Source organism: Buteo buteo, chromosome 12, assembly GCF_964188355.1.
Source record: "Buteo buteo chromosome 12, bButBut1.hap1.1, whole genome shotgun sequence".
In the NCBI taxonomy this organism is placed as follows: Eukaryota; Metazoa; Chordata; class Aves; order Accipitriformes; family Accipitridae; genus Buteo; species Buteo buteo.
In genome coordinates this window covers 38,041,289-38,054,638 of record NC_134182.1, presented here as the reverse complement: position 1 = coordinate 38,054,638, position 13,350 = coordinate 38,041,289, and the positions used below count along the sequence as shown (strand labels likewise).

The 13,350-nt window shown below is 38.2% G+C and overlaps 1 protein-coding gene across 8 annotated transcripts in view; it reads right to left on the bottom strand.

The window, feature by feature from the left end:
- The window catches only part of NSD3 (nuclear receptor binding SET domain protein 3), a 51,713-nt gene that overhangs the window by 21,818 nt on the left and 16,545 nt on the right, over window positions 1–13,350 (bottom strand). For 7 of the 8 annotated variants that reach the window (XR_012652542.1, XR_012652543.1, XM_075043453.1 and 4 more), the window contains 9 exons: window positions 12,080–12,148; window positions 11,468–11,627; window positions 10,867–11,021; window positions 9,538–10,041; window positions 8,596–8,722; window positions 4,521–4,621; window positions 2,043–2,088; window positions 1,327–1,457; window positions 647–775 (listed from right to left, as the gene is read on the bottom strand). Coding sequence is in view for 5 of the 8 variants with exons in the window: in XM_075043453.1 (XP_074899554.1) it covers window positions 647–775; window positions 1,327–1,457; window positions 2,043–2,088; window positions 4,521–4,621; window positions 8,596–8,722; window positions 9,538–10,041; window positions 10,867–11,021; window positions 11,468–11,627; window positions 12,080–12,148 (1,422 nt within the window). In the remaining 3 variants the exon portion in view is untranslated. Of the gene's footprint in view, window positions 1–646; window positions 776–1,326; window positions 1,472–2,042; window positions 2,089–4,520; window positions 4,622–8,595; window positions 8,723–9,537; window positions 10,042–10,866; window positions 11,022–11,467; window positions 11,628–12,079; window positions 12,149–13,350 lie in introns of those variants that run through there. The other variant, XR_012652544.1, reaches the window with a different exon arrangement.

Below are 13,350 nucleotides of genomic sequence, written 5' to 3'. Positions count from 1 at the left end.
GGTACCTGACAGACTTAAATGCAAATGACTACCAGAAGTTAACATAGAATCTGGCTGAAATCTCTTCAGAGTTAAGATAAGGCAAGAGAACTGGCCTACATCCCACAGCAGACCGGGAAATTCTCTGGGCTGGAGACAATCCCAGCACTTTCTGCATCTTGCTCTGATAACAGTGTGAGCCTGGACAGAGATAGGAGAGGCACTACAGGATCTATCTGGACTCCTCGTTTTCTCATGCACCTGCAGAGCAAGAGAAGCTTGTTCCCTTACAACTGACCAGGAAACTCGTCAGAAGATTCCAGGATTTTCTCTCCAAAATAATGGAAAATTCTCACTCTGCCCTATCTTGAAAGAACATCTAGAATCTCTGAATGAAGCAGAAAATGGCATCTACTTTTTCTATTTACTACAGCAGGTATGGATTAGATCCCACTTTCTAGCTTTTGAGCTTTCTAGCATGTGGGAGAGCCTATAAATCATTTCCAGACCACAAAAACTCCTAAAAGCCTAAATCTTTTATCTGAGATGTCGAATTATGAGACATGGTTAAAACAAAGTAGTGTAATTTGAAAAGTCTCTCAGTTCAAACTAACAGAAATGGATGATACATCTTTAGTATTCATTTCTTTACAGTACCATCATTTACCTGACAAACAGTGTCTTTTTTATTTGTTCCCGTTCCTCTCCTGGACAAGCTAGAGTCTACCGACTGCACATCAGAAGCATCAGCATCGGCAGTAGCTGATGGGCTGTCTGAACGTTTTCCAAAACTACCCTACAAAGAGGAAAAATCCAAGACACTCAAACAAGACACTTCCAAAGGACAACCACATTGTGAAAAAATACTTGTCACCACTGATTAAAAGATCATTCAATATGTCAAGAGATGCAAAGGTCCTTGAAAGTTGCTAAACTTCGTTAGAATGATACAAGTGCTGCCTTCTTGACGTATCTTTTAGCTGTACAAGCAAGATATCTATCTTACTTTTTCCAGACACCTCTCAGTTTCACACCAAATAAAGCAGCATCCCCCAATTCCCAAAGAATCTAACAACCTTCCAAAGAGCAAACCAAGTCAGTGATCTAAACCAATGTTTTGCCAAATAAAGAAGTAGGAAAATTTGTAAAGAAAGATTGCAACTTTTTTTATATCAGTACAATGGAGGGGATTAGAAAGAAAAAGACTAGGCTTTATTTTTTAGACAATAAAAGACATGAAATTTGTAGAAAATACAGTGTTCACATACTTAGCAATATGCAACTGAAAAGTCTATTATACTGACAGATTAAACGAAGAAGTGCCTGTGAGAAACAATATGCCTTTACCTGTAAATCATTAAGTCCTCTTGAATCAGAGTCAGATGTATCTCTGTAAGCTGAACTAGTCAGTTCTACATCAGTTGAGGCACGACTCCTTTTCTTTAAAGGTTTACAAGAATCTGAAATCTCGCTGGCACCTTAACACAACATACTAAAATTAGTTTTAATATATGTTCGCAACTTTTTGCTTAAAATTAGTGAAGGAAAAAGAAAGATGAGAGACAGCCTGAAACTGTACTTTGTTTGCTAGCCTTAATTTTCAGTCTGCAATTTTGATACCAGTTTAATTCTCCCTGAAAAGCTAATTAACTGAAAACCACCCTAGGAAGACCTACCAACAAACTTCTAAACATGCTGACATAGTGGAGGAAGCTACTAAATTGTCTATAACAGACAATAAACCCTTAGGAGATTACCTCCTCATCATTCATCTTTAAAATATGGCTAAGCAAAGACTTTTTTTTAAGAAATATCCAGAAGAAGGACTTTTTATTATGTGCTTACAGCACATTAACAAACACTATCTTCCCAACTAGCAATGCACAAATGAACAACCACCTCCCCCCCAAAAAAAACCCCCACAAGAGAAATTAAGATCAGCATCTATCATGTTCATCACCAGAAAGCATTAAGACCTCTGCAGCTGACACAGAACGAAACCCATTGCCGAAGTGTGATGAGCCAGGAAGTTTTAATGAAGTTTATTTTCATATGTAACTCACCTTTCTGCAATCCTGTCTTCACTGCTGTCAGTGGAACCATTTCAACCTGTTTGAATAGGAAAATCCATAGTTAAAACCAGAGGAATTTTTCTCCCTAGTATTAAAAAGAAAACATTTAAGTTTAAGCGATTAGCATCTCTGAACTCAGATGTAGTCTGTCATCCCCTTCTTAGCGTGAGCCTTCTTGTCCTGTTGGATTTAATCCTAGCTGCCTATGCTGAATGCCAGGAGACAAGGCAGCCATACGTTCACTAGCAAGTTCCTTTCCAAACACTCCCTTTGGGCATGAAGATGACAGGAAAGCTTTATCCGTGTCCAGCAGGCAGGAGCGGGGTTCGTTTTGGCAGCCAACCCTGATGCTTTTGTAAAACCCCACACCTGTGTAAGCACAAGTTCCCCTTAACAGGTATGACACTCAGGTTAGTGAGACACTTAATGCACTGCCATTTAAGGCACTTCCACCAAGCATGCACTCTTGAGCTCCTGGGAACAGACTTTCTCTCTGTATAGAGTGCTGCAAGGCGCCCAGCGATGGCGAGACGGACTTCGCACACAGCGTTGCAGGGCTCTATACAGCTGGAAACTCAATGTCAGTATACACTTAAGCAGACAAGTTTACAATCTTGCAAAAGCGCTTCAAGTTCTCGATCCTATATCAGAAGTCTAGAAACTGTTCTGCCAATGTACATGTAACACGTGAGAATTTGGCGACTGTATAATAATTATAGAAGAAAGCTGTTGCCTAAATTCCTGTTTTTAAGCTTAAGAATTACAAGTAATTTCTTTACAATGTGGTTACATATGCATGTAGAAACACATTTAGTAAATATTTAAGGATTATTCTATAATTTTTTTAAAAAATATTTTATTTTGTTGTACAATAGGTAAAAACATACAATAGAAGGATTTGTATAGGATACATTTCGTAATACAAATATAAAATCTAAACAATCACTTTTATTTCTCCACTAGTCACTGTAACAGTAGCATTAACATTTTGTTTTTCCCATTAATTGTACTCGTTCCAGTTATAATTTTATACCAAGTTGTTGCAGACTAATTTGGGAATCAGTTGCAAGAAAACTTGACTTTGGGTAACAAATATTGTTGCATAATTGTAAGAAGTTAGTAAGTTTTTTTTTTAATATAACTTAATACATTCAAGGTTATGCGCATTACAGTGCATCTGTGTTTAATTTTTAGTCATATACTTTTCCTGAGAAAAGCACTTTAATGTTCATAGTCTTAGTTAGCTAGATAATATAAGCAAGCAAAGCTAACCGGGATCCATGAAGTTCATATTGTTGGTTCTTATACCTTTGTTAAATAAAGAAACATTTACAAACATAAAATAACTCATTTGAAAATAGGGAGGCTGCAACACCTCATGACAAGATGCTTAAGGGACTACATCAGGTATCTTACGCCCAACATTTAAGTTGCTTCAAAGTTTCAGCAAGAAACTTTCTAGAGTTAGAGCATTCGTCTGCTGAACACAGATGTAAATGCTATGGCATCAAAAGAAAAATATGAAAAAAAAAAAAAAGAACGCAACTGTGTCCACTTTCAATCTCTGAAGTGAAGGAAGTGCAAAACAAAGCATAAAGGGCAAAGAATAAATTAAAATAAAAGAGATAAAAACAAGTTTTTCCCCTTCCCATATAAATCTTTAGCCTGACTGTCCCTTTTTAAAAATTCTCACTGGTAAAAGCTATACTATGAAACATTTTATATAAAATTCTCAGGTTTCAAGTGGAGAGGCCCTCGAAGTGGGAAAATCAACCATGTAAGGAAAAGAACCAACAACTTTGACAAACTTGTTAAAAAGTGTATTCAGTTTTTAATATTAACGTCCATCCACTGAACTTTCCTACTCATTTCCACGCAAAATTTTTTATAATTTTTTTTAAAGCAACAACATTTGTCTGTCTGACATCCAGATTAAAGGAATGCCCTGTACATGTTAGATCTACTTAAGGAAAAAAAAAAAACGTATATCCCAGAAGACCTGTTTTGCTGATGTCTGCCAACATAAAAGTCTGACTACTCAAGTTAAATCATTCTTAAAGTCCATTTTCAAAACTGGTCAGATTAATCAGTCTAACTTCATTTGAAAAACAAAACCTCAATACAAACCAGCAGCTAAATCAAGAGCAAAAGGAAGGAATCTGGTGGCAATTCCATCAAATAGAAATTACTGAAACAAAATCATTTTGCTCATAACAGAAATCTCAAAGTAAACATGGCAGGTTCATTAGGAGTCTTGCATCATTGAGTTCCCATTTTCCATAGCCTGACTGATACTGTGAAGATGCCAGTAGCAGAGTCACAGCAATGGTATTGACAAGGGGATTTCATGAAGGATAGTCCAAAACGAAACCCGATGGGGAAAAATGGAGAAAAATAAAAAGGCACCAATATAAGCCACAACATTTATGAATACAATATATTTTAACTCTCTACATGGAGGAAGCCAACCTGCTCCTTTTTGATCTTCTTCTTTGGCACAACTTCAGTGGATTTCTCAGACTCTGAGCGGGTTCGAATCGATCTTCTCTGTTGCTTCTTTTCTACAGAACCTGAAGAAGGAAAAAGGTTTCCATTATATGATTCCTTGTATTTCTGAGGTACAGCAAGATGTTCAACACCAAAACAACAGATAAAGTAATGAAACCAAGACTCTTTCCTCTTTTGAATGTTTTATTTTTAAATTCAGTTCCAAGCTATTTGCCAGCTGGTGCTGTGGTTGCAGACAACACGTTCTGATTCCATAGACAGAGAGATCAGCTTCAGAAAAAAAACACCAGTAACAGAGCAAAACAAAAAGCTGGAATCCAGTTTAGGGCAAACAGATTTTCATAACACATCTCTCAAGCACAGTCTTCACTTTGGTTAATTTTTAACCAAATAGTCCATCTTTGGCATTTATGGGAAGGTATCCACAATCAACTTCTTGAACTAAAACAAGCTAGAAATTTAAGACGCAAAACATAGCTTCCAAGTTTTCACTCAAAACACCAGTTCTGTCCCCCTGCTCTGCAGCGGGATGGCCTTCTATCAGAACTGGCTAACACAAAAGCTTCAAGCAAGAACCACGCTATAACACGTGCCATCAGTATGAAATCTGAACACTCAACTACAGATTTCGAGAGGTGAAGAAAAACCCAACACAAACAGAAGCAGTGATCATGATGTGTTATTATGATTAATGAAAGTAAAAAACCAAGTTTTTGAAAATATTACCATGGAAAACAAACTCAAATTAATGAAGGTTATTATGACATTTCAAGGGATGAAGTAGGAACTACTGTTTTTTTTGACAACTAAGGTTGGCAAAATCAGAAGACCTTTCTATGCTACGGTACCTGTAACAAAGGGCATACCGAGAAAGTACACAATACTTAACACCATGCGCAACTTTTGAAGCAAAGTACACACTTATTGCTGTACTGACAGAAAACTGGAATTTGAAGATTTACAATTATCTGTTGTGACGCATTAGTCTTGTTTTTCAGTTTGGGGTGTTTCACCTAAAGAAGACAGGAATGTAAAATACTTTGTATTCTTCCAAGCAAAAATGCAAACTCTTGGGACCAGAAATTAGCTTACTGTGTCAGATGGACGTACTGTTAGAAGTTGTAAACCTGTGTCTTCTCATTAGGAGATAAAATATCTAGAGAGATAGGCAGGCTTTAATCAGACACTGAAAGAAAGCCTTTCAAAAGGACTCCAGAAACAAAATGAAAATTCATCTTGATTAATTCGATAGGCGTTTTTATCAAGGTTGCATGGCTCCGGAATATCTCAGTTAACTAAACTTTACAGCTGAAAAAGATGTTGTTTTACAATAACTGTATTTCTGAGGGGAAAAAAATTGTTTTTCTTCAAGGGAAAGAAAAGTTTTACAGCATATTAACTAATTAATAACAGCAATGAGTTATTAATAATTCAGAAATTAATAACTCAGCTCAACATCCTTCATGTTAGCACACATGTAACTTGGTTCCAACAAGCTGCATCCTTTGAGAGACACACGCAACTACAACGGATCTCAACACTAAAGCTAGGGGCCATCTTTTGTCACCTTTGTGTTCGGCCAACATTCTCTGAGCAGCTTAAAGTAAATTTGAGCAAGTGTGACCAAACAGTTCATTTAATCAACAAGGTATTTTCTCCCTGTGCTGCCCCACTGTAGTAAAGGAAATAAGATGCAAGCCCTGTATCAGAGGAGAAGCTCCAGAATCAGTGCGTCTAATAATGGCTGAAAGCAATATTGATCAATGCAACAGGCACTTTTTCCTCTTCCCGCTCTCCAAGGATCCAGTGCATCACCTCCACAATGCTCCTATCCCGTCTTCATGCATATTTTGATCCAGAGTTTCAGGACAGATTTCAGACCAGCAATCTACCTCACTACCGGCCAGGTCAGGTCAGGTTAATCCTGTTTCAGCTGTATGTGGAGACCAGAGGCACTATGAATTCTCATAGCTGTTCTCTTATTATCAGATTTCAAGTTACAGAATTATTTTCCCGGCATTATGGAATTCTGTATATCTAACTGCAGGTAATTAACAAGGACTCCCAGAGTCATTCTGTAAAATACTTTACCGTAAAGGTATTCTGAAGTTCCGGTGACCTTAAATTTGAAAAAAGGACTTCGCAGTTATGTTCCATGAGAGGGGACCAATAACTGTCTGGACTTTGGAAATGGCTTTGAAAGTGACTGTTTGGAGTGTATACTGAAGTAAAGCTCATGCACTCTATAGGGTGTTATCAGGTGGAGTTTTACGTATCCAAAAAACCTAAGAAAATGAAAAAAGAGAGGCTCAGAATTCTCACCCCCCTACGTCTGAAGAGCCATTGTGAAGGTGAAGCCTTTAGTTCCCAGGTGAGAGAAACAAAACAGCAATCACCTCTCCTGCTGCAAGGCAATTAGAAGTAGCAACTGTTTGAAAAAACAGAAGTAGCTACAGCAACTAAAACTGGAAAGAAGAACCACTGTCGACAACAGCAGAGGAAACCCCACTTGCACCAGAATATCCGGAGTACTCAGCCTGTATTGTAAAGTCCCCAAATACAGTCCACAATACAGTGCATATAAAAATAAGCCTACCTAAAAACTATACAAGTACAGAAACTGAAGTGTGTTTGCAGAGGACAGTGATCTCACTTAAGTTGACCACTGAGGTTTTTGACTTGGGAATCTCAATTTATTTTATGTTTGGAAAGGGAGAAATAACCAAACAGACGGAGAGCTGAAGCAGAAGTGACACTTGGCAACATTATGAGATTTTTTTCTCAAGAAGAAAAGAGCGGGGTTTTTTCAGCATGTGTACTATAATAAGTCTTCCATCTTTTTTTGCTTCCATACCATGAGCATTTGTACATCCTACTGTGACAGAAAATCAAGGTGTTCTGCTGCAACCTAAAATTTATTTTTACATACCCAATGTAAAACTAAGTATGTTTGAGACTCTACCAAGAATATGATTACAAGCACAGTAACAAACATGCAATAGTTAATGGGGATTTTACATTGCCTGCACAAAATCTGTGGTTGAAAAACAGAAGTCACTGTAAGGGCTGGAGGAACTTGAAAAGCTCTTGGTTTAGGATGACTCAAAACTGTCTCTTTTCAGGAACCTCCATCCTTTCACCAAAGGGTATCTGTCTTCTCTTGAGGATGATGAGAGGACATACTGCAGGGAAATTTCTGCTGGTGGGGAAAAGCTCAATCCCTCTGGAAGCATTCCCATTAGCTATTTCTCAAAAATCAAAACATGAAAAAAATGTTTTCCTGTTCCAAGTCTAGAAAGCACACATCCTGTTTATCTTTCTTCATCTTCTCTACTACTGTACTACAAATTAAACTTCAGATAGCTTGTTCCAGGCTTTCCCTTTTCAGCCTCAACCTCCATTATCTGCTCCAGTGTTTCTTCTCCCTTAGACATGTTACTTCAAAACTTGGTGCTTTATAATGGGGCCCCTAAAATGCCTTCAAGAAGTCAAGCATTATCTCATTTTGCTGATGGAGTTAGTTGAAGCAGTTTAAAAAAATCACTATCTTTTACAAAGGTCATGCAGGAACTCAACAACAAAGTCTAGGAAAGCACCCATCCTGATTCGGAGCTATTCCTTATTGCACTACGCCACTTCCAGATTCTCTTCCTTTGATCCCAGCTGTTGTATTTTACATTTGGTGCCAAAAGCCATTACAATACTCTGCTAACACACATCCACTGTGTTGTCTTCTAAAACAGCTTGCCATCTGCTCTCCACAAGGCATCCATCTTTCTAATATGTTGACTTAGATACTGTAAATTGCAGACGCTAAAAGTTCAGAGGCCAAACCAGCTAATCCCATCACAAAGACATCCTGTGTTTCTCAAGCATCTGGGCTCATCATGTGTTATATTAGCCATGCTTGTTACAACTATTATGTAAACAGAAAGATGTTAATAATTTTTAACTAATGAGAAAATGTCGGGTTTGATATTTGAATTTAAATGCTAGATTGCTAAAGTTCAGACAAGGATTCTGCAATTTTGCCTACCTGTTGACCCAGAAGTTGTTTCAGGAGAGGACACATTTTGCACTGCTGCTTTTTCATTTCTCTGATTTGATGAAGAATTAAGTTTCTCTTGTCCTTTGACACTTATTTCTGTTTTGTTACCAACTCCCTTAAAAAGAAAAAAAAGAAAAGATTGTCTTAACCTATTTATATATGTGTTGTTGCTACCAGGCATATTGATCTACTCCTAATTTTCAGAACAGAAACATTCAACGCTCTTCAATGCAACACATACACATGATTATATCTACTACTGAGCTACTTCCCTGCAGAGCTTTCCATCCCTCTCAATCCCCCCTTACACACAAGGAAAAAAAAATACTCCAGTGACTTTTCTAAACATTACCTTCTCTATAATGCTTAGGATGAAATAAATACTCTCCAGGTAGAGAGGCAGAAGAAGGAGGCAGAGAAATAGTCCTAAACCTTTTCCTTACACTGACTGTGAGAAGCTGCTGTGCACCTGAAGGAAGCTAGGAGGCAGAACTCATTTTAAAAGTCTGTTATACAAAATGTAGTTATTACTTTTTAGTACATTATTAACAGTTTTGTCATCTCATCTGTTTCCCACAAATCCACTGATTTTAAGATTTACAGAGAATTTCTGGATTATTTCAGCTAGGAAGCTGGAATTAAACAGCTTTAATATTTTGAATGTGTTATGAGCAAAAATGTGACCATCTGTCGGGAGCTCCTCTGCCACCAGTCAAAATGGTTACTGCCAGAGACTTTTGGATGCACTGAAATAAAGAGTTCAGTGCACTATAAGATTCTGTTGTTACATCTGTCCTTTGTTAGATTTAATCTCTCCAATGAAAGGAACATGTATTGTGAAAGCTTGATGGACACAAGTTTAAGCTCCACAGTAAGACAGACTCGGGATAATTTATGAACAAAAGAGGAGTCACTACACAAAGTACATACCTTAGTGGAATAAACAAACTGATCGATGAGTTTTCCATCACCAGCAGCATTCTGAAGGGCAAAAACCTGTTCAATTTTAACAACTGGAGACATGTTACATTTTTGAAGATCCAAGTTGTGCATGGTTATTGAAGCTGGTAAGGATTTTCTAGCTGCAGCTGTTTTCCATGCAATTTTTACAGGAGGTGGCTCCTCTTCTTCCACACTTGACTGCCTCCGTTGGCTTTGTCTTCGCACCTCAGCATTTGAAGGCGATGCCGCTACCACGTTGGCATGTTCTGGTTGGGTGTTCAACGCTGGCTTCGGTCGTCGGTTCTTCTTGGTCTCTGATTTAGAAGCAGCAGTCTTTTTGGCTTTTGACAAAACCTCCTCTGGCTCTTTGTCTATATAAATGAAGGTGTATTGTTCTATCCTTTCTTCCCGAGTCATTTTCAATGCTTTCTCAGCATGGGCAATACCAATATCCCACTGAGCACGCTCCCTTTGCGGCCTTGGTTTGCGAATCTTAAGGAACAAAGACAAGCAGCTAATTACACTGAAGATTTTGCCACATATAGCACTTAAAATGCAATCCTGAGGTTCTTTAAATCTCTCAGGCAGCAGATTTAAGTTTGCTCTCCATTTACAGTGTATATTTTGAAAGGTGGACAGTGAATCCTCTGCTCAGAGTACTAGCAGACACTCAAGCTGGATCAGATGACCATCACAACTAAAAGTGTCTCCCCTGAGTTACAACTTCACTAAAGACAAGAACAGGCGGTATTCAAGCCCATAATTCTGTTATGAGACACAGAATTAATACTAATTTATCTACTTTTTAAATCCTCCTTGTTTTTCTATAAACACTCTTTTCCTGCCACATTAATATTTTGATTAGCATAAATAGGGACTGAAGTAGTCCATCTACACAGTACGTAATTCCTGTAAGCTAACACTTTCTTTCCAATAAAAAAATGGAAAAGAACATATCCACTAGTATCAGGGGCTGGAAAAGTATCCTTTAAAAACTACATTTTCCAAAGAAGAGGTTAATAGTGAACACACAGGCACTGTTTTCAATATTCTAACACAGATGTAAAATTATCTCAAATGGCCAGGATGACTACCGTCATGAGGATGCAACAAAGTAGGTACCGCTATCAGCCTTTTCACATGAAAGTCTTAAGAGTATGGAAACATTTTCATTATCTTTGTGAAAAACACTTCTGCCGGGGAAATGCAGACAACCTTTACAGGGTAAAGTACTACAGAGTTTCAGAACTGCCCCACGAGAGTTTCACTTACACAGGTACTGTTGATAACCCTCTACACAATTAGTGTTCATCATACCTTCTGTTTCTCAGAGTGGTTGCTGGCTTGCTTAGCAGCCTCAGCCAATAATTGCTCATACTGTTTGTGTCCTTTGTACTCTCGAACCCGCTTCTCGTGCACCCACGCCCTCTCTGGCTGGTTGCTAAAAAACTGAACGTGGTATTCACGGGCACCTGAAAATGAAAAACTCTAGTCAGCAGTTTTATCAACATCGCTTTGCTGGTTTAGTTTATGCTTTCGTCCTCCACATTACTCAATTCCTGCAGATGGAAGTACCTAGCTAAAGTTTAGAAATAAGATGGGCCTAGATTTATAACAGTTTAAGATGGGAAGATAAGTATACCTTGCCCACACTGAACACTCACACACTTATCGGTGTCTTCTCATAAATACATTGACTTGAGAAAAGTGGGAGTATCTGTGCACAAGCCTAGTTTGCACAGGCTCATCTGTAGAGGCAATTTAACAGGTACTAGTTTTATACACTTCAGGAATAGTCCTGTTTAGCATACACACAAGCAGAATTCATCCCACAAAGGGAGTTCAAAGATAAGATATTTTTAATAAAGGAAGAACTACAGACACCTGATATACTCTGGAAAAGATCTTCCTCCCTTACCTCTTGTATTAATTTTGGTATGAACATCAAGCTGTGGATCACATGAAACCATGCAAGGCCACCACGGGTATGTTCCCACCTTGGACCAAACCAGATCGCCAACCTGAAACTTGATGTCATGGGTGACTTGTGTCGGAAGAGAAGGCAAGAACTGCTGGACCTACAAAGAAAATGCAAGCTTAAAGCCACAGAAGACAATTTAGTGCACTCAAGAGATGCACACACTATCCACAGGGACTTGTTATTTTTTTCTCAGGTATCCCTGAGGTTTGATAATCTAACATGAGAGAAACATTTCTTAGAAACATGACAGAAAGGAGTTACATACAGCTATGATTTACACAAGATAGTCACTGACAAACCAAGACACACAACAGCAACCCCCCCCCCCCAAAAGTGCTTCATAAGTTGATGAAGTATGTTGCTTTTGGGATAAAATAAAACAATAGAAACAGTGCAACAAGAGATGTTTTGATGCAGTAATGATTAATAAGAGTTTCAAAGAAATGGCAACTGCTTTATCTGACAAATTAAAAGAATCCATGTAATAATTAGTCCAAAAGCAGTAACACACTAGAAGTTCAAAAAGTGTTAATTAGTATATGTACTAACCGGGGTTTCCTCCAACACTGTATCTTCTCTTGGTCTTTCTGATAGCAAGCTAAGCCTCTCATTTGGTCTCTAGGAAATGGGTAACAACGAAGAGAAAAAAGGAAAACAAGCACAAACAAGGTAAGGGGACAGTAAAACTAAAAAAAGCTAATAATGAAACCAGGCAGAAAAAATAATTCACAGAGAGAAAGGCAACCATGAACTCAGAAAATATGAATATGATGACTCCTTAAGCCCCATTCAAAGCACAGTAGCATCACAATCAAAAATACCTTTTTTCCCTACACTGTTTACATTACTGTCGCACCTACGTACAACAACGTTCCCCTGTTATAGGCGATAGAAGAACATACACTCAGGGACAGTAAACCCAAATACCTTTCCACCTAAATTAATATACAACTTCAAAGAAACAGAGAAGAACATATGAAGGATATCCATAGTAACGTGATGAGTCTCACTGTATACCAGTTATTTGCAAAAACTACATTACAAAAATCACATTAAACATACAATATAAAAATTGTAAAATCAATGTTAAATTGCATATATTCAACAAATATATTTGGAGGCTCAACAGTCAACAACATAAAGCCTATGGTGCAATTATAAGCCAGGCTGAGGCACGCACGCAGTCTATTCTGGCAGAGTAGGACAGGAAAAGGTTTTGACAGAAGCGGGATCACCACTGAACAGAAGCTAACACCATCGGTGGAGGGGCCATGATAGGGAGTGCGATGACACAGCAGTTGAGAAGATAAGAGGTGGGCCGTGAACTATCTAATGAGACAAGAGACCAGACATTCGCTTTTACTATAGCAGAGAAGTCAGTAGTCAAAGGACTCAAAGAGCAGCAAAAAGAGGAGTCAGACACATGCAGTGAGAAACTAATAATACTGTTAATCCAAATTATACCTAGCTGATTTAAAAGGAAGACCCCATGTTAGTCAATACTGCATGCTTCAGCTCAGAGAAACTAGGAAACACACATGTAAACACCATCTAGAACAATTAAGGTCAGTTCTGGCATAGGTCAGTATCTCATTTAGAGCTATCTGTAGAACACAATCATTTAAGACCGTTCATGTTAGTATTTGCTGGGCAGAAATCATTCCTCCCTGGTGCAGCAGAAAGCACAGCAATGACTCCTGCCTTTCTTTTGCTACAGTGAGTTAGTGGAAACTTCACCTCTGCCAGGAGAGGCAAGCTGATTACACAGATTGCAAACTTCCAGCTCCTCACAGAATACAACTAATGAGCAGAGCAGCTTA